Source organism: Phacochoerus africanus, chromosome X (genome assembly GCF_016906955.1).
Source record: "Phacochoerus africanus isolate WHEZ1 chromosome X, ROS_Pafr_v1, whole genome shotgun sequence".
Taxonomy (NCBI): domain Eukaryota; kingdom Metazoa; phylum Chordata; class Mammalia; order Artiodactyla; family Suidae; genus Phacochoerus; species Phacochoerus africanus.
In genome coordinates, this window is record NC_062560.1 from 105,102,213 (window position 1) to 105,127,646 (window position 25,434).

The window sequence follows — 25,434 nt, forward strand, 5'->3', positions numbered from 1 at the left end:
CCCCTCCCCAAAGCTCTGAAATGTTAAGGGGTTTGGAATTTGGCCTTGCTTTCTCAGAATTGGGAATGCTGAAGAATGTTTCCAGATAAGTCACTTTCCTGATGCGAACACTTTTGCTTAATGGAAAGCAAGCATATATTTTCTGAGCTCATGTCCCAGCTGGGTCCATCCACGTTACTACTCCACAGGCACAGGCCACAGTGTAAACTACAGTGTGCAAAGGGAAGTCCAGGATCCGAAAGCTCAACACAAAATGTACCCACTCCTGGGAACTGATGGGTGGCAGCGTGAGGGGCCATCTTCATAATTGTGGCTGCTAGGTTCTATTTAGAATAGATCAGACTTGGTAAGAAGATAAAATGTGGCAAATTGGTAGCAACTTTTTCCCCCAACCTGCAAGTTGGGGCCCCTTTAAATCATGCATAAAGCCACTCCCCAGTGCCCCACCACCAAAGCTGGCAAGTACATTCTCCAGTTGAGGTCCACAGTCTGCTCCCTCCCCCAGGTGCCTGTAAAGTGTCTGCTACCGCCCCCCCCCCCCCCCCCCCCCGCGACTGCTCACCACTCACTTGGCTGGCAGATTCAGTCATGTGATCAGTGCTGGAAATTGTTAATTTCAGGTGGATTAAAAGCCAAGTGAGGAAATGTTATATAAGAAACCCAATTAGGAGTTCCCGTCGTGGCACAGTGGTTAACGAATCCGACTAGGAACCATGAGGTGGCGGGTTCCGTCCCTGCCCTTGCTCAGTGGGTTAACGATCCGGCGTTGCTGTGAGCTGTGGTGTAGGTTGCAGACACGGCTCGGATCCCGCGTTGCTGTGGCTCTGGCGTAGGCCGGTGGCTACAGCTCCGATTCAACCCCTGGTCTGGGAACCTCCATATGCCGCGGGAGCGGCCCAAGAAATAGCAACAACAACAAAAGACAAAAAAAAAAAAAGCCAATTAATGGCAGGATTGATCATCCTATGACATCTATTCAGTGTACAGCACTCCACAGAGCAACTTTGAGATGACTTGTATCCCCCATGAGTCTGCACTGCAGGCAGCCTATCCCAGGCCAATTATTGAGATACCAAACAGAAACATAGAGGAACTGTGCCCAAGCACTGTAGTGTCCCCTTTCATCCAAACTCCAGTTGCTCTCAGTTGTTTTTATTCTTTACTTTCTTATGTCAGACTTTTGTGTGGTTGAAGATCAGAAGACTTGCCTATTCTGCTTTTCCCAGACCATCAGCAAATCTGCTCCAGATGGTCTTCCAAATTTTGTTCAGCTGACAGTGCAAAGCAGGTTTACTCAATGAAACTGATAGAACTATTTGGGCATACTTTCTTTCTCAGCTTATGGTTGGAGAATGGGGCTCCCTAACTAACCAGCAGGGAGACAGCATTCATAACAAAGAACTGGATGAAAGAGAAAAATGGAAAAAGTAGGATGACATGCGCTGCTAGCTTTAGGGCTTTAAACTTGACAGGTAGTTGGAAGTTGCCTCCTTTCTGGGATATTTGGGTATCTGGGTATCTCCCACTTACTACTGTCTACAATTTCTCCGTTACAGTTGCCCCTTTTGTTTTTTTTAAGGCTTTGATTCTAAGTCAAACAAATCCTTCACGGAGGGGATCACAACTGAAGCTTTAATCAGATGTGGCCAGTCTAGTATGAGGGAGGATTTGTACTGGGGGAGAGGAAAAGGACGCAGAACTGGGACACTCGGGGCACCTTCTGTTCGCTGACGCCACCAACTAGCTAAGGACTCATTCTAATAATGCAGCCGTGAGGAAGAGAAGATTTGCAGAGGGTCAGCTCTTAATTAAAGGGAAACTTAAACAAACACAATTATGAGGAATGAAGACCTCAGGGAAATCTTAATTTGCCATTGGTAAATTGGGCTGGATGTGGGTGAATATTTGTTTTTATCTTGTTCCATAAAATCCACAGACTGACATCCATATGCAAACACAGAGGGGTTCTCAATCTTCCCTTCCCAAACACCTCACATGCAGAAGAGTTTCTGCACTAGCAGCTCAAATTTAGACAACCACTATATTGATTTTTGTGGAAACCAAATATGTTGAAATCAAGTTCAAACGACAACAAAACAACAAAATGCGGATTCAAATGTGCTGTGGGAATCTTTCCATGAATTGTTTTTAAAGAAAAGTATATTTTGTAATAGGAATACTCATACCCTGAAGTACTGGATTTAAGTTCAGACTTTTGAATGTCAGATTTCTTAGATATGGCAAAATAGAACACGAAATATCTGAATTGGGCTCAGCATCTCTCTTTCCTCTGCCTCTTTTTCTGCTCTTTCCTTGTATCTCAGCAAATGCCTTCAGATTTCATATGTAGCTTCTCGTATTCACTTGCTTTGTCACAATATACAAGAGAAATTTATCTGAAATCCCATGGACACCAAAGGAATTATAATAAATGGAGAGAGTGGTTTGCATAAGATTTGTGTTCAAAGCCCAGCTGAGGACCAGAACAAGGGCAGAAGAGTAATTTTCATTTGCCTCCTTCCATCTTACATAATTTTTTGATGAATAAGAATGTTAATTTCATAAAATGTCAAACCAGTTAAATAAACTGTGTCACAAACATTAAATGTCAAATAAACGGAATTAAAATATGACATATATTACAGACACATAATATCATTAATCTATAAAGCCTCCCATAAATCAATAAGAAGGACATTAACATCACAATAGAACTCTCATGGGAGTTCCTGTTGTGGCACAGCAGGAAACGTATCCGACTAGTATCCATGAGGGTGTGGGTTCGATCTCTGGTGTCACTCAGTGAGTTAAGCATCCAGCCTTGCTGTGAGCTGTGGTGCAAGTCACAGTCGTGGCTCAGATCCAGCGTTGCTGTGGCGTAGGCTGGCAGCCACATCTCCAATTAGACCCCTAGCCTGGGAACTTCCATTTGCCTCAGGTGCAGCCCTAAAAAGACAAACAAACAAACAAAAAAAAACAATAAAAAACTGAACAAGGAAATAAACAGCAAATTCTCAAAATAAGGCATAAAGATGGACACAAAAATGAAAAAAGCCACTAACTTTACTAATAACAAAAGAAATGCTAACGAAAAAGAATCTTTTTGTATTTCCCTATTAAATGGGCAAATATATGATTCAATGCTAAGAAGAGGGCAGAGAGACAAGTTCTCTCATATTCTGCTGATGGAACATAAAGTGGTACAACCTTTCTGGAGGGCAAATTGGCAATATGTATCAAAAGCCTTCAAAGTGTTCATAAATGTTTGGCCTGACATCCCTACCTCTAGACATTTATTCTCTGGAAATTATTAGAGATGCTGTATGAGTGTTGTCATCACACCATTATTCACAATAAGTTGAGATTGGAAACAGTTGAAATGATCATGTTGGGGAATGGTTAAATCAATTACAGTATGTTTAATGGATGGGATATTGTGTAGCCACTAAAATCATGTTTGAAAACATTTAGTAACTTAAGAAAAAGTCCAAGATATAATGTTAGATTTTTTAAAAGACAGGACACAGATTATTCAATCCATTTTACTAAAATTAATAGTATGCAGCATATGTATATAAAATAGAATGGAAAGAAATACATCAAATGTTAACAGTGGTTCTGAGGAATAGATTTTTTTTATCGATTTTATTTTTTCATTTTTGTGTCTTCTCAAATGTCCAAAATGAGCACATATTAATTTTATACTAAGAAGAACACAGATGCTACCTCAGAAGATGACAGACATTTGTCAAGTGCTTTGAGTCCATCAGAGTCAGCCTCCCACAGAGTGTTCCCAGGTTCCTCATCTGCTACAGGAAGAAGCAATTTGTAACCCTGGCCTGAGCCTTCCCCCTAGCCTTTGTGCCTTTGTCTGTTTATTTCGGGATGGTTTAGAGCCTTTCTTGGATCATGCTTTTATTACCCAGAACTTTACTGCCAGACATGAAGGACACCTAAGAAAAGAGACCTGCTTCTATGAATCTCATTTGCATTGGCTAGCCTTTACATTAGGTCAGTGGTTCTCAACTCTGGTTGTAAATGAGGATTACCCAGGGAGTTTAAAATAAAATGAAACGAAACCAAAAATCACTTCCAGTGATTCTGATTTAATTGGTCCAGGGTAAAGCTTGGATATCAATATTCTTTTTTGGCCGCAGCTATGGCACACAGAAGTTCCCAGGCCAGGGACCGAATCCATGCCACAGCAGTGACAACACTGTATCCTTAACCTGCTAGGCCACCAGGGAACTTCATGAACATCAATTTTTTAAAGCTCAGAAGGTGATTATAATGCACAACCAGAGTTGAGAAACACAGAGGTAAGTGAAGATACAGAAAATTGAATGATGCTTTCTTCAGCTGAATTCAGTTAGTAAGATAGGCAGGATTGACATTAACCCTTAGAGGACTTTTTCCACCACTGATACCTGAGATACTGACAAGCTACCAGATGTTGATTTGTTAAATGTAATAGCCTAAAGATCAAAAAGCACATCACCAACTTTCACATTCATTATCTGAATGACCCCAGGAGATGAGCAGACCCCAAAACAAGGTTCAACATCCTCTTTTCCTTTTCTTCCAAACTCGTTTGTGTTAAGGCCACTGCTAAAAAGCAACTATGTTAGCTGGAGGGGTAACACACTAAGCCATTAGCCATTCTTATGCTAGCACCTAGATAAGGACAGAATGCTGAGAGAATGGGACATAGGACAGGGATGTTTCAATGTGGGAAAGGAGGAAAGAAAAAGCCAGAAGTGGGGGTGATAGGTGCAGTTGGGGTATTGGGTAGACAGGGAACATCAGGATCTTGTGTGGCATCAAGAAGATGAAAGGACACACAAAGAGACAAGCTCTGTCCACTTCAGAAGATTGCCAAAGGACATCCTGAAACGAGACCTATAAAGCAGGCTCTGTGCTTGAAAGAGCACAGAGTTGGAAGTGAAGAGACTTGCTTTAGGGCCAGGACTAGAGTGAGGCAAGTGAAGCTACATTTGCACAACCCTGTGGAAGTGCCTTCTTGGGGGCCTGGAGGAAGTGAGGAGAGTTGGTCAAAGGGTACAAAGTTTCCATTATGCAAGGCAAATAAGTTCTGGATTCCTAATGTACAGCATGGTGTACTTTTTTTTTTTTTTTTTTGTCTTTTGTCTTTTTAGGGCATATGGAGGTTCCCAGGCTAGGGGTCGAATTGGAGCTACAGCTGCCAGCCTACACAACAGCCATAGCAATGCCAGATCCAAGCCGCATCTGCGACCTACACCCCAGCTCATGGCAACGCCGAATCCTTAACCCACTGAGGGAAGGCAGGGATTGAACCCACAGCCTCACGGCTCCTAGTCGGTTTTGTTTCTGCTGCGCCACAATGGGAATGCCCAGCATGGTGTACCTTAACTGCAGTTAACAATACTTTTTGGTGACCACAGTAAATAATACTGTATTGTACACTTAACATTTGCTAGGAGGGTAAATATTAAGTGATCTCACCACACATACAAAAAAAAAAAAACTAAAATGGTAACCACGTGAGGTGATAGATATATTCATTAGCTTGATTGTGCTAATCATTTCACATTGTATATATACATCAAAACATCAAGCTGTACACCTTAAATATGTATAATTTCTATGTGTCAATTAGATGTCAATACAGTTAAAAAAAAAAAAAAAGACAACGAACCAAACAAACAAAACTTTGTACCCTAGCTGATCCTCTTGCTTCGTCCTAGTCCTGACCTGGTTTACTTAGATTCTAGTTTTGCTTCTGACTCTCTGTGATCATAGGCAAGTCACTTCTTCTAACTACCACCCCTCCAACCAGAGAAGCCCCACATTTATCTCATAAGACAGATGAAAACTTCATATGAAAAAGAAGTTCCAGAGATTTAAAAATTTTGTATGACTGCTCTGAGCCATCTATAAGAGTCCTTCTAGCCTGCAATGCTGTGATTCTATGACTGAAAAGTGAAGACCATGAGAATTTTCATAGGCCAGTTTGAGCCTCTCTTTTTCAACCTGCAAATACTAAAAAGGCGGTTTCTGGCACAGGCCAATGGGACAAATACTGAATTACCCTCTGGGAAAGATCAGTTTACCACTCTAGAACATTTCTAGAGAGTCAGCAATCCCTTTTGGAGCTTTATGGAAAATTCTCCTAGAATCCTAGCCAGTCACAGAATGCTATGAATGTGGAGCCCATTAGTCAATATCAGAGATCCCCATCATTTCAAGGACTGCTAGAGACCCTCTCAGAACTACAGATGGAATAGCTCAGAGAGAACCGGTACAGGTTCATGAGCAACACAGGTGGTGCCAGCCCCAAGAACGAAATTATCAACTATATTTCCTTGGGTGTCTTCATCACTAATATCCATATATCATAATATCCTATTTCTTGTTCTTCTGTGTTTTCAGATCAAATACTAAAGGTGTTCAGCATGGAACAGCTTCTTATTTTGTTTGCACATTGAACAAAATCCTGGCCTGTGAAAATGCTTCTGATTATATATTTGAGATTCTTTTGCATCTGCTGTCACTCCTGTCATGAGGTCAAGCTAATTGTCATGGATTGAGTTCCCTGAGAGGAGATTCTGAGATGGAGATTTGCATGCAAAATTTTATTGATGAGTATTCACATTGAAAACACTTGTGGGAGGAAAAGAAGGAAGCAGGTTTGGGCAGAAGGAGATGGGCTGTGGTGCAGTCATAACAAGACCTCAACCTACACTTCAGGGAGCCCTGAAGTTGGCATGGTCCATTAGAGTTACCCCATTTGGAGTGAAGAGGTTGTTCCTTGATTCCCCGTAACAACTGGTTGCAGGCTGCCCTGGGAGGGGACTATTACCCTAAGTTAGGAAGCTCTCTTGAGCCAACGACCTTATGAGAAACTGAAGGAATAAGTCCTTTGGTGGTAAAGGGGGGTCTGGGCTGCATAGCACTGCACCTTGATGGTCAAGATGGTCTCCTTGTTTAGCAAGAGGTGCCCAACCACCAGCCCAGAAGGATTGGATCAGTCATAGCTGTGGCACAACTCTTCATCCATAATCACCTTGCCACTCCTCCTCTGCCATCTAGGTTGAGTGCAGATGACAATCAACCATTCACCCAGTTACCTATGTGGTAACTCCCATTCCTTAAACTGAAGAAGAAACAGAAGGTGGACAGCAATGGTGGTTTGGAATTAGGTTGAGAGAATTTGCTGCTCAAATGAAAGGAGCTTTCAGTCTTGCAAAGCTGAGCACATTGAAGCTCACACAGAGCCGAGGACAATTCTGAAGCTGCTAAAACAGCAGGCTTATTTTTACAAAGCCAAGGCTTTGTTACGCCCCTCACCTCCTACAAGCACCAACGCCTGCTTCTGCTCTGCTTCCAGAGCCAAACTCTTCTTTTTTCTTTTTTTTTTTTCCTCCCTCAAACTCATATTTACTCTCTTCAGTCAGCTGTCACAGGATGCAGTCAAACTATAATAAATTAGGCACGAAAACAAACGAAAGCTCTTTTTTGGTGGATTGCTCACTGACATGTACAGAATTGAGGTGACCGTTGCCCCCAGGGTGCTTGAGTCCACAGCCACATGCTCAAGCAGACACAGAGAAACTCTGCGTGATGAAAAAGATACTGCGGTGTTAAGCTACAGTTCTGATTTGCTCAGAAATGTGAGTGAGACTCATAGCCCAGGAGGCCTCAGACCCAAGTTCATTAAGAAATCAGTATGATTTTTCTATTTAATTTTTGAATGAGTAATACCTTCCCATGGTTCAAAGAAAAGAAGTCTAAAAAGATCTATGAAATCAGTGTTTATTAAGAGGCCTAGCATTTGGGGCAGCTGGGAGCATATAGAGCGGCCCTCATTTGTCATCCATATCTTCCAGAAGCTTTGCTCTGAGAGGACAGCATGAGTTGTACTTTTTAATCTTTATTGTTTTTGTACTTACAGAAAATAATACCTGCTTCTTGTAAAAAAGTCAAACATTACATAAGTAAATGACAGTGCAAGTAAGAAGTTCTTGGTCATCCTACACCTCTGAGATAACTACTGCCAACTCCTTCCAGTTTTTTCTGAACACATACAAATGTGTATATTTTTTATAAAAATGGAACTATATGATAAATGCTATTTTGAAGCTTTCTTCTATGTAATAGTATATTGCTGAAATGTTTCCTTTCGCTATATAGAGATTGAGCTATCTTTTTAACAGCAGCATAGTAATCCACGTGTGTACCGTAATTTATTTATCCAGTTTTATTTTGAATCTTTAAATGTCTGTCTACAGTTCTTTGAATTGTTTTCTCCACTACTTATAACTAATTTACCATCTTTTAAATTTACTCATCTCTGGGGAATGTATGAGCAGTCAGTAAAAGAAGCTTCATGGAGGACAAGAGTCATTCACAAAGGTCTATAGGTAGCAGGGGATGCCAGAAAAAGGAGGCAGACAGGTACAATTGCCTTGAGTAGGTAACAATAAGAGCACTGCTTAAGTGGGCAATATCATCTTCCCAGATTTGAGCAAACGTGAAAATAGGGGAGATGGAAAATGGGATGGGGTGAAGGAGTAAAGAAAAATGGAGATAAAAGCAGCTTGGGGAGTTCCCGTTGTGGGGCAGCAGAAACGAATCCAACTAGGAACCATGAGGTTGAGGATTCAGTCCCTAGCCTGTTCAGTAGGTTAAGGATCCAGCATTGCTGTGACCTCTGGTGTAGGCTGCAGACACAGCTCGGATCTGGTGTTGCTGTGGCTGTGGCGTAGGCTGGCAGCTGTGGCTCTGACTGGACCCCTAGCCTGGGAACCTCCATATGCTTCAGGTGTGGCCCTAAAAAAAAGACAACAAAAAAAAGCAGCTTGGAATAGAATGAGTCTTGATACATGGTGAGTTGTTACTGAGCAGAGATTTTACAGAGAGAATTGACAAGCTTTACTTGAATCCAAGCTTGATATCAATGAACAATACAATGTGGCTATTCAGAAGTATTAGCAATCCTAGGCTGCTAAAATAAGAGTCCATATCAAAGTGAGCAAAAATCCACACTGGTCAAATCACATCTGAATTGTCAGGATCAATAAAATATTGACAAATGTCCACAGGAGAGATACAGAATGATAAGGGAACCTATTACCATGTCATGAAAGTAATTGTTGAAAGACTGGAACACTTTTAGCCTGAAGAAAAGAAGCTAATGGGAGGCATGTGCTGATTTTAAAAATGTGAAGGGGTGTCACATGGAAAAGGGATTAAATTTGTCCCTTTTATTCCAAAATGGTAGAATAGGCCTAAGGAGTCGAGATTACAGGAATATAGGTTTTGACTCCACAGGCCAAAAAAAACACTTGTATTTTGCTAAAGGGTATTTTTTAAAGTTTAAATATAGCGAGGATGCCCTGTGTAATTTCATTACCATTATTATTCAGCTGACACTTGCTTCATAAATAGTACAGAAGTAAAATTCAACCTGGTCCTTGCTGAATTTTCATAAATTCTTAATTAGTGGGATTGAAAATAATGAGGCCTTATTGTGTATTTCTGAAGGAAGATTTTCAAATACTTTAATCTTTTTCTTCCTAAATTTATTTCTTAATCTCCTGCCTTAGCCCACCATGTGCCCTCAACTCCCACGGAAGCAGAGAGCACATCGCAAACCCACACAAAAATGTAAATCTGAGAAATAAATATGTGTGGTTGGTTGAGAAAGAGGAAGAATTAACATTTAAAACGATGGTAATTTAGTCTGATCTGTAATTTTGAGCTCCTGTGCTGAAATTGCTCACTTGGAAATTGCCAAGTGCTTGGGTCTCATTTGTGATCTTCCTGCATACACCCAGCACACAAAGGAGTCATAATGACCGGCTGAGTCACCGCTGCCATCTCCCCGAAGCGTGCTCTCCAAATGTCAATACCATTTTCTATGGTGCGGTGAAGAAGATTGCCAACCGTAACCTGCTTCCATTACAGGGTGAGCCCAAGGCAGCACAGAACCCAGATGCGTTCCAAGGGCAGCATAATCGTCCTCCATTCTCTACTCCTCCGGTGGCCAAACTGTCAGGCTGCAGATCATTTCAGCCTTGCAAATCACCCCCATTACCCACTCCCATTAGTCATTACCTAAATATAAATGGAAAACAATTTACATTTAATGAGAGGAAAGGAGCTGCTTTTGACGATGTCCCATGAAAATGATATCTATAGCTGACGAAATTACACTCAGATTATGCAAAAATATAGACATGCTAGAATGTTAAAGACAGGAATACTCAAACCAACTATAATGGAACAAAGAAAAATCATTTAAAAAATTTAAGATAAACATAAAGAGACTAGGAAACAGTCAAAAAAAGAGACAGGAATACTCTAAAAGACCAGTGCATAGGAAACCCTTGTGCTATTCTGTGGTTCATACTTTAAGACATACTGTTCTTTCCACCTTCTCCAACCCTGACTCCAAAAAGCTTCCCCCAAATTCAAGCATCAGACCTTTTCTCTTTCCATTCAGCATAGATTCAGTGTTAGTAGTTAGCAGTAGTCTGATATAAATTAACTAAAAAGGCACCAAGAATCTCTGGTAAATTTAGTTGAGAAAGGGGAAGAACTCAGGGAGATTTAATATGATTGAACTTTTCATAATGCTGTGAACAAAGAACAGTATAATATCTTTTTTCCCAGACTGTTTGTGTCAGGTTTTCTGAGAGTCATATTATTTGGGAGACATAATTTACCTTGTTGGCTAGTCATATCTATGTAAGGATCAGCCATATTATAATGAGGTTCTATCTCTACTAAAGCTGTTTCTAATTCTGAAGAATGTTGATGTGGAAGATGAGCTTCAACTGCAATAGGAAAGATTGTGGCCAGAAATAAGAAAGAAGCTACTGGCATTCATTCCATAGGTATTTTGATAGTGCATGTCAATAAAAACCATTAGGTACTGTAATTCAGCTGTGCTTGCTTAAGGACAGGCTTGATAAACAACTAGCCCGTTGCCCACAAGTTGCAGAATCTTCTTTTCTTTAAAACAAGATAGAGATGCCAACTGTCTGGAAGGTTAAGGCTGAGGTTATGATGAAGCCTGCTGTCCACAATGGATAAAGTTCAAGGGGACCCAATGGACTGTGAATAAAAAGTCTGTAGAAACTTTAATACCTATAGAAGATTTTTAAAAGAAAAAATAATCAATGTGGAACTTTTTCCTTCTTTCAGGATTTTCCATCCTCCAAGCAATTATGGAAGCAGCAGTGCAAAACAACTGGCAAGTGACAGCAAGGTCTGTGGGAAACATTAAGGACGTCCAAGAATTCAGGCGCATCATTGAAGAAATGGACAGAAGGCAGGAAAAGCGATACTTGATCGACTGTGAAGTCGAAAGGATTAACACAATTTTGGAACAGGTAGTTTGAGATTTATTTCACCCCCAGCCAACCTGTTAAATCATCAACTTGAGGCAGTTCCCATATTTGTTAATAAATTAAGTAGCTAACAGACTAAATGTGCCAACAGTTTTTGATAGTCTCTCTAATCCTTTTTTCCTCCTCAGTGGCTGCAGAAAAAAAAAAAAAGAGTGAGAGAAAGAAAGAAAAGAAAATCTAAGCTGTTGAAAATTGCATACCATGATTGATCTGGTAGTCTCTGCAATTTAATGCTACCTATCAGATAAACACACCCTTCCACACCTGTTTCATAGATAGCTGACTATTTCAAAGTAATCCCCTTCCTTTCTCATACCTTCCTCCCAGCAAGGAACAGACAAGGCATTAGGTAGGGCAGAAGGATAAGGTTTTTGTTTCAGGGGCCTAGTCGCAAAGTGTCAGAGCAGTATTCACTAAGCTTGAATTTGTGGATATTTTTGCAGAATATCCTCTGATTTGAGAGAGAGGGCAAGAGAGAGAGAAAATGAATGAGAATATGTGTGTATATAATTGAAGACCACTTTTAAAGTAAGATGGGATAAGAGAAAAAAATGTTTATGGTTTTTAAAGTGTGAAGAAAGTGAAAAAGAATTAGACTTGGGGGAAGTACAATTCAACGGGCCAAAATATATTTATTATTAATCTTGGAGATTTAAATTTAAGACTGAAAAATATTAGAAGAAATGTTTCACTCTAAACCAGATGGATATTCAGTTTGGAGTAAAGAGACAAATAGAAATATGGTGAAAGTTTATTATTTTCCTTAGAAGTCTCAATTTGCCAGTTAATAACAAAGCGCCTATGCTGCCATAAACAAAACTGTAAGGGAAACATTTCCATTCTAATTCGATCCCAGTGTACCTACGGGCCAAAACAGCTTCAGAGATTGAAATTATAGTGAGCAGCCTTTGCCTGGGAGAGCGGTTTTATAGCAAATTAAATATTAACAATTTGTCAGCTATGTCCCCATAAGAAGAGAATGCAAAACAACAACGAAAAAAAAAATCAGTGAGAAAAGGGAAGGGAAGGGAGGGGAAAGAAGAGGAGGAAGGGAGGAAAGAAGGAAGGAAGGAAGGGCTGCCTCTGCATCCTAGAGATACAAAGCTGTCCACTTCTTAAGAACACTATCACCTCTAGTGAATCAACCTCACAAAAAATCCAGAGCACTAGCCTGGCTAAATCAAATTCCATTGCTACTCAAATGATCCACCCCTCCCTTCCAAAAGAAAAAAAAAAAAAAAAAAAAGCTGCTGCCTGTGATTTTCTTAGATCTTGAAAGTGAAGAATCAGGTCAGTGATGTTGGTGTATGTACTACATGCCCTCTAAAATCTGATACCAAAATAGCCTTTTAGTGGGTGACCTACTTAATAGCCTAAAGCAGAGGAACATCCTCCTTGTCATACTTTGTTTTCCTTCTTTTGTACTAGTGACTTTGGCTTCTTGAATATTTTACATTCTGATAAGTGTTTGGGGTTTTATAGGACCTTATATGGGAGTCTAGGATTTTTCAGCACGATGTAATAGAAAAAGCCATGGGTAGAGCTGTGAATTCTCTATAGCTGCGGGATCTTGGCTATTTAAAATCTCTACGCCTTAGTTGTCTCATCTACATAATGGGAAATATAAAATTTTCTCTTCCTCATATGGTTGGTATAATTGCTTTGAAAGGCATAAATGTATAGAAAAAAATAATCGCTATTACTAAACATTTTCAGGAAAACTAAACTAACATAATTCAGAAACCCTGCTCTCTCTTTGAATGGCTCACTTTCTATCTTCCTTTCTTCTATATGCACATTCACAGCAGCCCTCAAAACACTTTCAGGGAATATTGTTCAAAGAAAAATTTCAACAACATCCAGATAAGGTTAGAGAGTTAATTGCACTTACTCTTTTTCCCTCTTTCAAAAAAATTGTCACACAACTATCAACTAATGAATGTTTTCTTTACCATTTAAGGAATTTCTACTGAGCCATTAAGTACTATGAGATAGGAATCATGTTTATCTTGGTCGCTGTTGTATATGTAGTGTCCAACAGAGTACCTGGCAAATAGTGCTGGATGGATAGATGGTTGGGTGGATGAATATTGAACAAGCACATTTCAGTAAGTTCTACTGTGATTTTGATATGCTTCCATTAAGAGGCAAAGTAGTGCCTGTAGCCACATAATATGATTACTGAAGTAGTCATTTTCTCAAAGGTTTAAGATAGTAGTTCTCTGCCCAAGCCTGTTTTGATATCATGTGTTTACCAAAATTTATTTCTTTATATAAAAATAGATTTCTCATTAAATGAATTACTTAAGCAACAAATTCAACATGATGTTTCTTTAAACATTTTTTAAATAATTGACTACTACTCAAGTCCTCCCCCAAAATGTTCCCGTCGTTCAAAGGTATTTTCTTTCAACTTTATTTATTTATTTTTTGTCTTTTGTCTTTTTAGGGCCACACCCACGGCATATGGAGGTTCCCAGGCTAGGGGTCGAATTGGAGCTGTAGCCACCAGCCTACACCACAGCCACAGCAACACCAGATCCTTAACCCACTGAGCGAGGCCAGGGATCGTACCTGCAACCTTATGGTTCCTAGTCAGATTTGTTTCCGCTGCGCCAAGACGGGAACTCCTCAACTTTATTTTTATAGAAGGAAACTTCTATAGTCTCCCATAAAATGACACTTCATGCCACTGTTTAAGGTAGAAGCGCCTGTTACACCACTACAACCCAATTCCCTCTAGATCAGATTTGGTCATAAAGTTCATATTGTATTCTATAGCCAATGGGTATTAATGAAAAGACCTCAATATGGTACAATTTTTCAAATCTAAGTAGGTCTTCAATGTACCTCCCCATTTCATGATATAGGTTCTAATTTTCCCTATGAATATTCAAACACTTATGGGGTAAATCAAAATTCTTCCAACATTTCTTTCCAAAGTTCTTTTTTTATTTCTGCCCACCTTTCAGATCACAGCAGGAAAAAAAGATCCAATTAGTTGATAATCTGTCTTTAACATTTCTCCTTAACAGTTAATCTATAAGGAAAGTATTCCAAATTTATAGCTACAAGAATCAACATACAAAAGGACAGAGTTAGAGACTGATGAAACCATGAAAGGTTGCCAGAACTTACAGAGAATATTTAGAAACTATAGATCCTCAATCCAAGAATTATGAGCACTTTCCATAGGAAGATTTAAGTGTACTAGGAAGAATGAACCATTGACCTAACCTGACAGAGCATCCCCATTACTGTACTGTGTTCATGAGGCCCTCTCCACTTGTGCACAGCTGCCCCAATTCAGTGACCAGTCTAAACATTAACTTGTGAAAAAGTTGCCTCTCACAGAGTTATATACCCATACTGAATAGACCCTCCATCCCAGTAGTATTTCCCTGTGGACTGCTTTTGAAGGTCAGGTCGCATAAAATGAATGGCTCAGTTGGATGGTTAATGTTTGTTTGGAGAGACAGCATAGCATAGAGTTTCAGAGCATGGTCTCTGGAGCTAATATGCATAGATTCTGTCTCTTACTAGTTATGTGACCTAGAGCAAGTTACTGAACTCTCTGTGCCTCCGTTTCCCGGTTGTAAAGTGGAAATAATAACTGTACCTTAATGGGTTAATATATGCAAAGCTTTTAGAAAAGTTCCTGACACACAGTGTCTGTGTAGTGCTTTGATCCTAAGCATTTTCACGTAGATTATGTCATTTGAGCCTCACTATGGGAAGCAGGCAGGGCAGATGTGTTTATCTCAAATTTACAGATGATAAATTGATGCTTAGAGACATCTAGATGATTTGTCCAAATGTGGCTCTCTGCTCAACCCTAGTCAGTGGCAGAGCAAGGACAAAACTCAAGTCTTTGACTCCTAGTCCAGTGCTCTTAACCCCGCACTAAAAGATCTTCATTAATTTCTAGGTCATTTATTCAATAGTTAGCCAATGCCAAACCCTAGACTTGGCCCATTTATCAGGTTACATCTTAAAACAATTGCAGAGCAATTGGAGACAATCCAGAGAAGTGTAACAAAAAATGATTAAAGCATTAGGAAATAGGGCCTACGAGGAAAGGCTAAATGAGTTGGGGTTATTTAGCCTGGTGAAAAAGAGCCAAGAGGCAGTTTAATCACCATCCTCAAGTATAAAGAGTTATCATAAAGAGGGCACTGACCAACTGTTCTGCATGCCTAAGGACAGTACCAGAGCAAATGAGCTTAACTAGACTAGAGAGAGTGTCAACATTAGGAAGGACTCATTACAGGGAGACAGGAAACTGGAGGAAAGTGAAATCTCACCAGCTGGGCTATGTGAAGGTGAGGCCACTCTGAATGAGTGAAAAGTCACATCTAGGATAGTTGTAGATTGCTTTCAGGAATATGCAAATACTCCAAATTAATCCTGTGTGTTGACAAGTAAATATCCTTACAGAGACTTATCTTAATAAATAGGTAAGAATATTTCCTAATTGCCTAGTCATTGGATACCTGAAAGGTCATTTGCTTAAAGAGACTTAAACATCTCCCTTTGGTGTTACCATGTTTTTATTTTTCCATAGATAATTCAAAGGTAAATCTCAGGATAGCCCCTGCTTAGATTATAGCATATGCAAATTTAGTGGAGCCCAAACCAGTAGGTTTCAATGTGCTATGCCGGAAAAATATAGAATGTGTGATTTCCCCTGGAAATATTACAAGGTAAAATCACCTCCTCATGGAAAGTAGTGCTTTTTTTTTTCCTTTGGCCATGCCCACAGCATGCAAAAGTTCCCAGTCCAGGAATCAAACCCATGTCACAGCAGTAACCCCAGGCACAGCAGTGACAATGCCAAGTCCCCAACTGCTAGGTCACCAGGGAACTCCAGAAAGTAGTGCTTCTTAAGGACAGAATCCTGAAGCAGGTCAATCCCTTAGGTTCCTTTCATTTGACCCTATCACTTCAAAAAGTCATTTTAAGATACAAAAAATCCAAATTAGAAAGTCGTGTTTCTAAAGAAAACAGTTCAAACAAGATGAACCAATATTGGAGGCCCTTGTAAAGTATGAGGCTATAACACAAAAGACACAGTGCTCACTCCAAAATATGTCTCTAAAATATGGGGTCACAGAGCACTGTTGACAAAGGCCAGCCCTAGGTCAAGTGAAGTAAAAATCATAAAGCCTTGTGTTGGCTCCTCACTTCAACCTCCACTTAGCACATAGTGGTACAGTCTAGTGCCTCTCCCATTTTTGTCCCAGTCCTTCTTTCTCAATGATCCTTGTACAACATTTATTTGACTTGCCAGGCCAAAGACAGGTTGGGGGTATCATCTCTTCTTGGAATAGTGTCTGTGGTCGAGGTCAATAAACACAAACTTGGGAATCAAACACATGATTTCAAATCCCAGCTCTCTCACTCCCCTGTTGCATGACATAAAAGAGATTTAAGTTTTTGAAGCTCAATTTTCTCATCTAAAAAGACCATTTCACTACCTTCTTTCATGGGATTCTCATGTGTTGTGAGGATCAAGCAAGGTAACATGTGAAGGTAACATACAAAGTAACATGTGGAGAGCACCCAATAGCTGGTAACCATAGCTATTTGCTCATGAGGGGTAAGTTTATGTGCTTATGAAAATGAGTTATTTAGTGACTAGCAACAGTGTCCTCATGGATATTCCAAGATATCAGTTCCATCTAAGGTCTTATCATGAAAACAGAGTCTAAGACTTGAGCCATGCTTAGTTCTCACTAATATGAGTTTGGCATGTTAGACAACCTCTGTGTTTGGGTAGCACGCATTGATTGATAAGCTCAAGGACTATTTGAGAATAAACTAGATTTTTCAGCATCAATTAAAGTAATTAAAGGCACTAAAGCCTTGAGCTACATATACCAACTGGGCATTTTTAATAACAAATATGTATTCAATGCTTACATTGTTCCAGATACTCTTTTTTTTTTTTTTTTTTTTTTGTCTTTCTGTCTGTTTAGGGCTGCACCTGCAGCATATGGAGGTTCCCAGGCTAGGGGTCTAATTGGAGCTGTAGGGGCCAGCCTACGCCACAGCCATAGCCACGCCAGATCTTTAACCCACTGAGCAAGGCCAGGGATCAAACCTGCCACCTCATGGTTCCTAGTCGGATTCATTTCCTCTACACCATGACGGGAACTCCCAGATACTCTTTTAATTGATATATGCATTTATATATCTCATGTGAGTTAATCCTGACATGAGCCCTATAAAGTAGATAGGAATATTATCTCCATTTAACATATGTAGGAATTGAAACTTAGAGGTTATACAGCTAATGATTGGTGGAGCCGGAGTTTGAACCCAGGGAGACTGGCTCCAAATGTTGTTAATCTTTGCACTAATCAGCCCTGTATTTGATGGAGGTTTTCAATTGGAGTAGATTCAACCAGAAGTTATAAGAGATAAGCATCCTGATGAAGCCTGGAGCAGCAGTTTTGTTTACAACAAGCATTGTTAAACAACAAGCATTTCACAGATATTTTCTCCACTGATGAGGATCCATATTCCATTAACACACGGAATTAAAAATATGCCCCTTAAACTTACCCTTTGGTGAAGAACTCATTTATGATGAACAGGTTCATTTACTCGTGGTGCCAAAGCAATCTAACTATGCAGTGGGCTCCACAAGAGCGGGAATAAATTGTGAGGGGCATTTTCTCAGAGTGATATGTAAGCACAATTAGAATTCCCATCTTCCTGCATTTATTCCCAGATAAAGAACCGCAGTCCTCATTATTTTACCAAAAACTGCCCTAGAGGTTGCCCGTTTCCTCCTTTCCTTGCTAAGGAATAACTTGAATGTAACTGGCAAAGTCTGGAAGGTACATCACGTCTTCCCTTCTTTAAGCCCTGGAAAATACAGCATAACATAAAACTGGCTCTGGGAAAGCCTAAATGTCCACAGGATAAATACTTGGGGTGGGTGCTCAGCTTTCCTGGGCCACTACACTTGAGTAGCAGTGCTCTGAGGGGAACACTCCTCTCTCACACCTAGTATCACCCTTAAACCCAGGTAAGAAGGGCCACTGCCTTGAGCTCCATGCTGTACAGGTCTCCTCATACCATAAACACTGGGACACAAAGACATTTTTTTCTTCGGGGTCTTGAGAGTTTTTAAAAGGTTAGTAGCTGGTTGAACATGGGGGGGGGACACATAAGCCAAACTGGGATCCCCAGATTAGAGAACAAAGGCACATGGGGTCAAGGTGGGGGGCAGGGGCAGGGGCAGTGAAGGAGAAAATGACAACTCTTGCCATAGGAAACCAGAGACAATGGTTAATTTTGTTTTAAAGTGCCCTCCCCAAATCACCCTAAATGAAAGGTTTTGGCAGATAAGTTTTTCCAGGTATCTGCATTTCATCCCTGGACACCACTTGAATGATGTAGTTTTGGAAGATATGCAGAATTGCCTAGAAACCCCAAGTCAGAGCAGTAAGCTGTAAAGGTGGGGAACTTACTATCCTTGGCTTCTTGGATGACTTGACAGGTCCACTCCATCCCAACTTCAGGTGGGTCCAGTCTCCACCCAGAAGTCCTGAGCCCAGGGCCCAGCTAACCCACCCCACCCCACCCTGTCCTTCCTCAACGGTGTATCTCACAGGTAGTAGGGCCAGCCTGGGAGGGAGCCTGAGCCCATCAGCCTCCAAGTCTATTTCAAGGGAGTAGGCTTCAGGGTCTGGAAGCATGAAAGGATTTTAATCTAAAACAAAACCAGAGGATATGAAATAGAGAATCTCACATGTGTGTACTCAGGAAAATGAAACTGAGAGATTGGTTTCTCATAAATGCCTAATTTACAGAACTCTGAGTCTTACCTCCTGACCAAGGAACCTCTCTCCCCATCAAGCCAGTGAACCTACTGCTTGGACTCTGGCTGGACTTCCCTCTCTTTGCACTCCTTGGCCATAAATGCAGCCCACCCAGTACCCTCAACAGACTCACTTGGAGCTTGCTACAGCCTTCATTTCCTGAACTGCCATTTCTCTGCTGTTCTAGAATATACTCAGTTTCTGGTCATTTGAGCTTGCCTCAGTTTATTTCTTTTTTTAGGTTGACAGGTAGAGACCAGGCCAAGGCATACCTTGTTTTTGGCCTTTGTAACGTTTAGATATGTGGCACATGGTCCTCCATTTGTACCCTTGCTGTGGGCCCCAAAAGTGTTAGGGGTGAGTCTGCTCCTATATCTCTCATGGCCTCAAGATATAAATGCCCCTGTCAAAATGTCCAGTTTATCCCCCGAGAGCAGGTTTTTCTGAACACTCTAGTCTCGTCCAATGGGAATGTAGCTCTTCCTATCACCTATTGTGATAGCTGCCTGGTGAGGCAGGGCTGTGGAGGGTGCTTTCCACTGTAACGGATTCTCTCTCTGACTAGTTTAAATGCTATGGCAAGTTAATCAAGTATCTGGTAGAAAAGGGCTAGAGAGTGATGCTCCCATCATTCTTTTGGAAGATTTTTTAACCTACATCTATTTCTCAGGGGTAGAAGCTATTCCAGAGAATCTTCCTGATACTCTTGCATTTTTTGCTTTATCCCATAGATATATATTCTCTTTTACCCTATCCAAAGTCCAAAAAAGGAAGATGGTTGGGGGACCTGGTTAGGATAAATTATAGGTTGGGGGGGTGATAGGAAAGTAAATTACTCAAATTTGTCCTCCCAGTTTCCTGCCCACTGCCCACTGTCACCACCCACCCTATGGCTGGTGAGATCCTTTTTAACTCTAGAGGTTGTCTAAGGAAGATTCTCTCTACTTAGAAGTCTCAAGTTCTTCTAGAGACCTGCTTTCAGAAGTGTGGTTATAAGCTGAGAATTAAGCTTTCTTCCACTACCACATGGTAGTGCTTCTATCCTTCACATGTAGGTCTATGTCCTCCATGACATTCAAATTACGTGGTGGGCCCAGTACTAGATGGGAGACAGTACAACTAAACTGGAGACCCCTTGAACCAGAGCAGGATGCCATTTATTTACCAGCTCATGTCAACAGGTGGGCTAAATTGAGAAGTCCTTCAGAATCTTCAAAAGACAAAGATAGGTTAGGGATTTAGCAGCTATTACTTACCTGTATTTCAAAGGCTAATCTGAGGCCATACCCCCATGATAGAGAAACAAGATGCCACACAAAATAGGACCTCTTGGAATGGATAAAATCACTTAGCTACCTAAGAAATCACTGCGTAATCAAGAGGTAACTCACAAAGAAGAAACAAGGCAGAGATATCAACCTCTAGAATAGTTATTGTCATTTACACAGAAAATTTCCCAGACAAGGGCCAGGGAACTGTTCTGAGAACATCATACAAGGGCGTATATTCGGAGTACTGTATTAGGAACTATTGGGAGAAACACAAATTTTCTTTCTTTCCTTTTTAAAATTTGTAATAGCCCCTAGCCATGTGAACCAAGTTAGAGAGCTTCAACACATGGAAAATTATGTAATAAAGACTAGGTACATACGTGTTATACAATAAAAGGAATAAAAGCCTGCAGTTGGAGTTCCCTGGAGGCTCAGTGGGTTAAGGATCCGGTGCTGTCAATGCTGTGGCTTGGGTCACTGCCATGGCTTGGGTTTGATCCCTGGCCCTGTAACTTCTGCATGTTGTGAGTGTGGCCACAAAAAGTCTATAGGAGTTCCTATCATGGCTCAGTGGTAACAAACCCAACTAGTATCCATAAGGACACGGGTTTGATCCCTGGCTTCAATCAGTGGGTAAGGCTCTGGCATTGCCATGAGCTGTGGTGTAGGTCACAGATCTGACCCGGATTCCACATTGCTGTGGCTCTGGCATAGGCTGGCAGCTGCAACTCCCATTTGATCCCTAGCTTGGGAACTTCCATGTGCCGCAGGTGCAGCTCTAAAAGCCAAAAATAAATGTCTGCAAGCTTATTTTTGTATATGAGTAAACTAATCATAAAATGTAAGGTCAAAGTGTTTCTAAGATCTATGCCTCTCCTTCTTCTCCCAGGCACATTTTAAGGCCCATATGTGGGGGAAAAAAAAAAAAAAAAAGGGCCCATTCCCCTTTGCTTTGCCTGCTCCCCAGTCTCCTCGAGGGCATGCTTCCAGACCTAGATGAGTACAGAGCCAAGCATACCCACTGGCCTGCCTGCATCTCTTCCTGTATCTCGCTCAATGTACCCTTTCTTTCCCCACTTCCGACCACCCCAGATTTCTCTCTATAAAGTGGCTGCCTCATTCATCCCTTTCATGGAGCCTTTTTCTTACCTCACTAATCATGGTATCCAGTGGTCTCTATTTCTTACCCTAATGATGTGGTGATTTTATGCTATTACTTAACATATATTAGACTACCCTAATCTTTTGAGGCACAAATGCACCCCAAAATCACAGGTTCATTATCCCTAAAGCAAAGGCTATGGCTGAATTTCTTAAAGATGTTCACTGCAAACATGGTTTCTATTAAGTCCAGTCTACCATCCTCTAGGCCCCAAATGAGTGGGACTCTGTACTTGCAATAAAATCCTTCAACATGTTAGGTGATATTAATACTCACTGGCAGCCTTAAATAAACTTGTTCACTAAAATGCAAAGACATTTATCCTAAGAGTTAGTAGCAGACACCAGTATTCTATATTTAGAAAATTTATCTTCAGTTTGTTGAAAAAGATGGTCTGGTGCTCTGGTCATACTTCACACTAGACTGGCTAGACTGGCTTTTTGAATATTTAGAAGCAAATCCCCTCTGGGAAAATAAAGATAAAAAAAACACATTCAAGATCATTACTTTGAAACAGCAAGACTCTTGTTTATTTCAGATGATAGAAACTTTTTGGTCTCAAAAAGAAAATGCTCCTGTTCAACCAAGAGTTCACTCCCCTCCCCCGCTTAAAAAAAAATGTGATAACCTCATCATTTGCTTGATTATTTCCCATGAGGTTTGGAGGTTTTGTTTTTAAAAATAAACACAAATTCAAATTAATTTTCATTAGGGAACCTCGTGAGAATCCTTGGGATGACTGGAAACAGCCCAGAGTTTTATAAAGCAGAGTACAGAGGCCTGGAGGTAGGAGACCTAGGATCTAGCTCCAAGTTGTATGACTTCAAAAAGTCACCTTAGCTCTCTGTGCCTACATTTCCTAAACTGCAAAATGAATGTGTTCAATATGATGGTCCCTTCCAGTTCCAACAGGCTATGAGTCCCAGTGCTGCAAATAACAAGATAGGAAATTCAATTCAAGAACTATTGATTGAGTCCTGAGCCATTGTACCATACTCACTGCTAGATATGGTGGGAGGGGCGAGAAGATGTTTTTCTTGCCCAAGTAGTGGGGGTGATAAGATAACGTGCTGACTCTGGAAGGCAGAATGCGATAAGGATCTAAGACTGAGTCAACTGCCCTGCTTTCTCAGATTTCCAGGCTAGTGACCATCACTGAATATTTCTTTGCTGACTGAGAATCTTGCAAGCCTCAACATCAGTGAGCTTTGCTTAGTCTTGGAGACACATATGAAGGGGAGATAGAGATGATATGTTCCAAGGCCAGGACACAGCCTGGAAGTTTATAATTCACCTCTATCCTTAGAGTACAGAACAACAAATGTCCCACTAATAGAAATTTCTGGTGTATCAAAGCTTTGCCACGTATATGCATATAAAATATCACAACAGTTCTTATATGTAAAATGCCTGGGGGAAATTCCTATTAATTAAGAATTTCTGGCCGTTGGATTCTGATTAGCTGAGGTCTGTTTGTTCATCACAAGCATATCATAACTTCCTCATTATAGCCATATCTACTGCTATACTCCTGCTCACATGCCCTTTGCACGTAGGAATATATAATACACTGTGGTAAAGATGTATTAAGTCAAAAGACTTTCTCTCAGAGTTCCCGTCGTGGCTCAGTGGTTAACGAATCCGACTAGGAACCATGAGATTGTGGGTCCGATCCCTGGCCTTGCTCAGTGGGTTAAGGATCTGGCGTTGCCATGAGCTGTGGTGTAGGTTGCCAATGCGGCTTGGATCCCGTGTTGCTGTGGCTGTGGCATACGCCGGTGGCTACAGCTCTGATTGGACCCCTAGCCTGGGAATCTCCATATGTCACGGGAGTGGCCCTAGAAAAGGCAAAAAGACAAAAAAAAAAAAAAAAAGACTTTCTCTCCCATCCATTACCATCAACATTTTAGGATAAAAGCTGGTACTTTATTCTAAAATTATAAAATATTAACCAATTCAAGTGGAAAAATAAAATACAAATACCTTCCTTCATTTTTTTTTTTGCTTCATTTGTTTCTTTACCCTTCTTTGAGTTAATCTCATCACTTAAACCATGTGAGACCTCAGATCTGTTCTTTAAAAAAAAAAACAGAAAGAAAGGAAATATTAACCACATATAACTATTTTATCCCTCCACAGGCAATGAGTATGTTTTTAGTTGGCATGGGAGAAAAATACCCAGACACCTGTTCCTTTGTATGGCTTACACTATGAGCCTTTGCAGGCACTGAGAGTTTAACAAAGTCCTATGGAGTAGAATTACTGGCTTGTAAACATTAATGAATTTTTCAGAATCATCATCCAGCTTTATTAGGAAAATTTCCTGGATTAAAAGCGACAAAAATATAGCAATTAGAAGGTTCATCCCACAGCTGTATGATTACTGGAGTCTCGTCCTAAATGCTGACAGATGCCATAACAAACAGTTCCATAAGGGCTGCAAGAACCACATTTTACAACAGCAGCACTTACTGTTCAAGCTCATATTGCCACAGGACCCTTATTTTTAAAATAACTTAGACCTCTAGACTCCCTTACAGAGAGACACCAAGCAAAGGCAAAGTGCAGCGACAAAAAATACAACAAAATGTGAAGATTCGAGTTCTTACTGCACTAACACTGAAGGGCAAAGGCCATTGATCCATGCCAAGGCCTGGACTTTGATGAGACTAAGTGTGGGAAAGAGCCCTCAATCAGCTTGATACCATTGTTACTAACCACCCACCTGGCCCTTTCAGTCAAATTAATCCCACCCTGGTAGGGGCAGCTTGCCTTCTGTCCATATTTGACAGGGTCAAACTGGCTCTGCCCGAAGGTTATAACAAATTGACAGGTAAGGTGCACCATTCAATGGACCAGGGCTTAGGGAGATGGGTGACAATTAGTGTCACGTCACTAGAGATAGAGCTAAGGTGGAAGAGATTAGTAGCCAGACACCACACTTTCTCTGCAACCTTTTAAAACATATATATATAACTACCAAGCAGCCTCCCTGATATATATGTACCACCAACAGCCTACTCTGAAAAAGAACAGAAATTGACAAATACCCTCTAAAGTCATGGAGCACTAGGCCAAAGACCAGAAAGCTGGCTGAGATCTATCTCAAGATTACTGCATGACCTTGCACAGCCATCTCACCTTTCAGCATCTGAGCCATAAAATATAAAAATCCTTCCCTGCCTTACCAGAATGATGTTAAGACAAATCAGACAATTTCTCTAAGGTATTCTAAGACTCCTCAGAGAGGGCAAGTTCACAAATATCAAGTGTTATAATTAGAGTGGCTGCACCTCATTTCTAAAGGAGGAGAAAATGAATAAAGGAACATGTGGTCACTGCTCCTGAGAACTCTAAGAGCATTTAAGCTCCTTCTATAATCCTCTAGGCAGGTTTCAAGAGAGGGAGACTGAGAAGGGTTTGGTGGCTAGGACGTGCTCCCTTGCTGTTTGGAGTCTTCATCTTTGTCTGTGATGATGCGCTGTTACTTAACTCTGACCATCTTAAAGGTTTGGATTTGAGTGCTACCAAGACAGTGGCAAGGGCTTTGCATATGGTTTGAGGGGCAAAGAGGACTGTCCCACCCTAGTGGGGTTAACTGGTCATAAACAAGGGCACTTTATTCCAACTTAGGTGGTTTGGTTTAAATTGTTTTCATGCCTTTAATTGTCCCAACAGTAGAAAATTTGGCACCAGCTATAACTGGATGATTCTTGAGGATGGGGGCAGGAAGGGTGCAATGTCTTTCTGAGTTCAGCATTGGCAGAAAATGG

At 40.8% G+C, this 25,434-nt stretch overlaps 1 protein-coding gene across 2 annotated transcripts in view; it reads left to right on the forward strand.

The window, feature by feature from the left end:
* Nucleotides 1-25,434, forward strand: part of GRIA3 (glutamate ionotropic receptor AMPA type subunit 3) — a 283,047-nt gene that overhangs the window by 128,295 nt on the left and 129,318 nt on the right. For both annotated transcript variants that reach the window (XM_047764735.1, XM_047764736.1), the window contains one exon: nucleotides 11,191-11,378. In XM_047764735.1, the coding sequence (XP_047620691.1) occupies nucleotides 11,191-11,378 (188 nt within the window). The remainder of the gene's footprint in view (nucleotides 1-11,190; nucleotides 11,379-25,434) is intronic.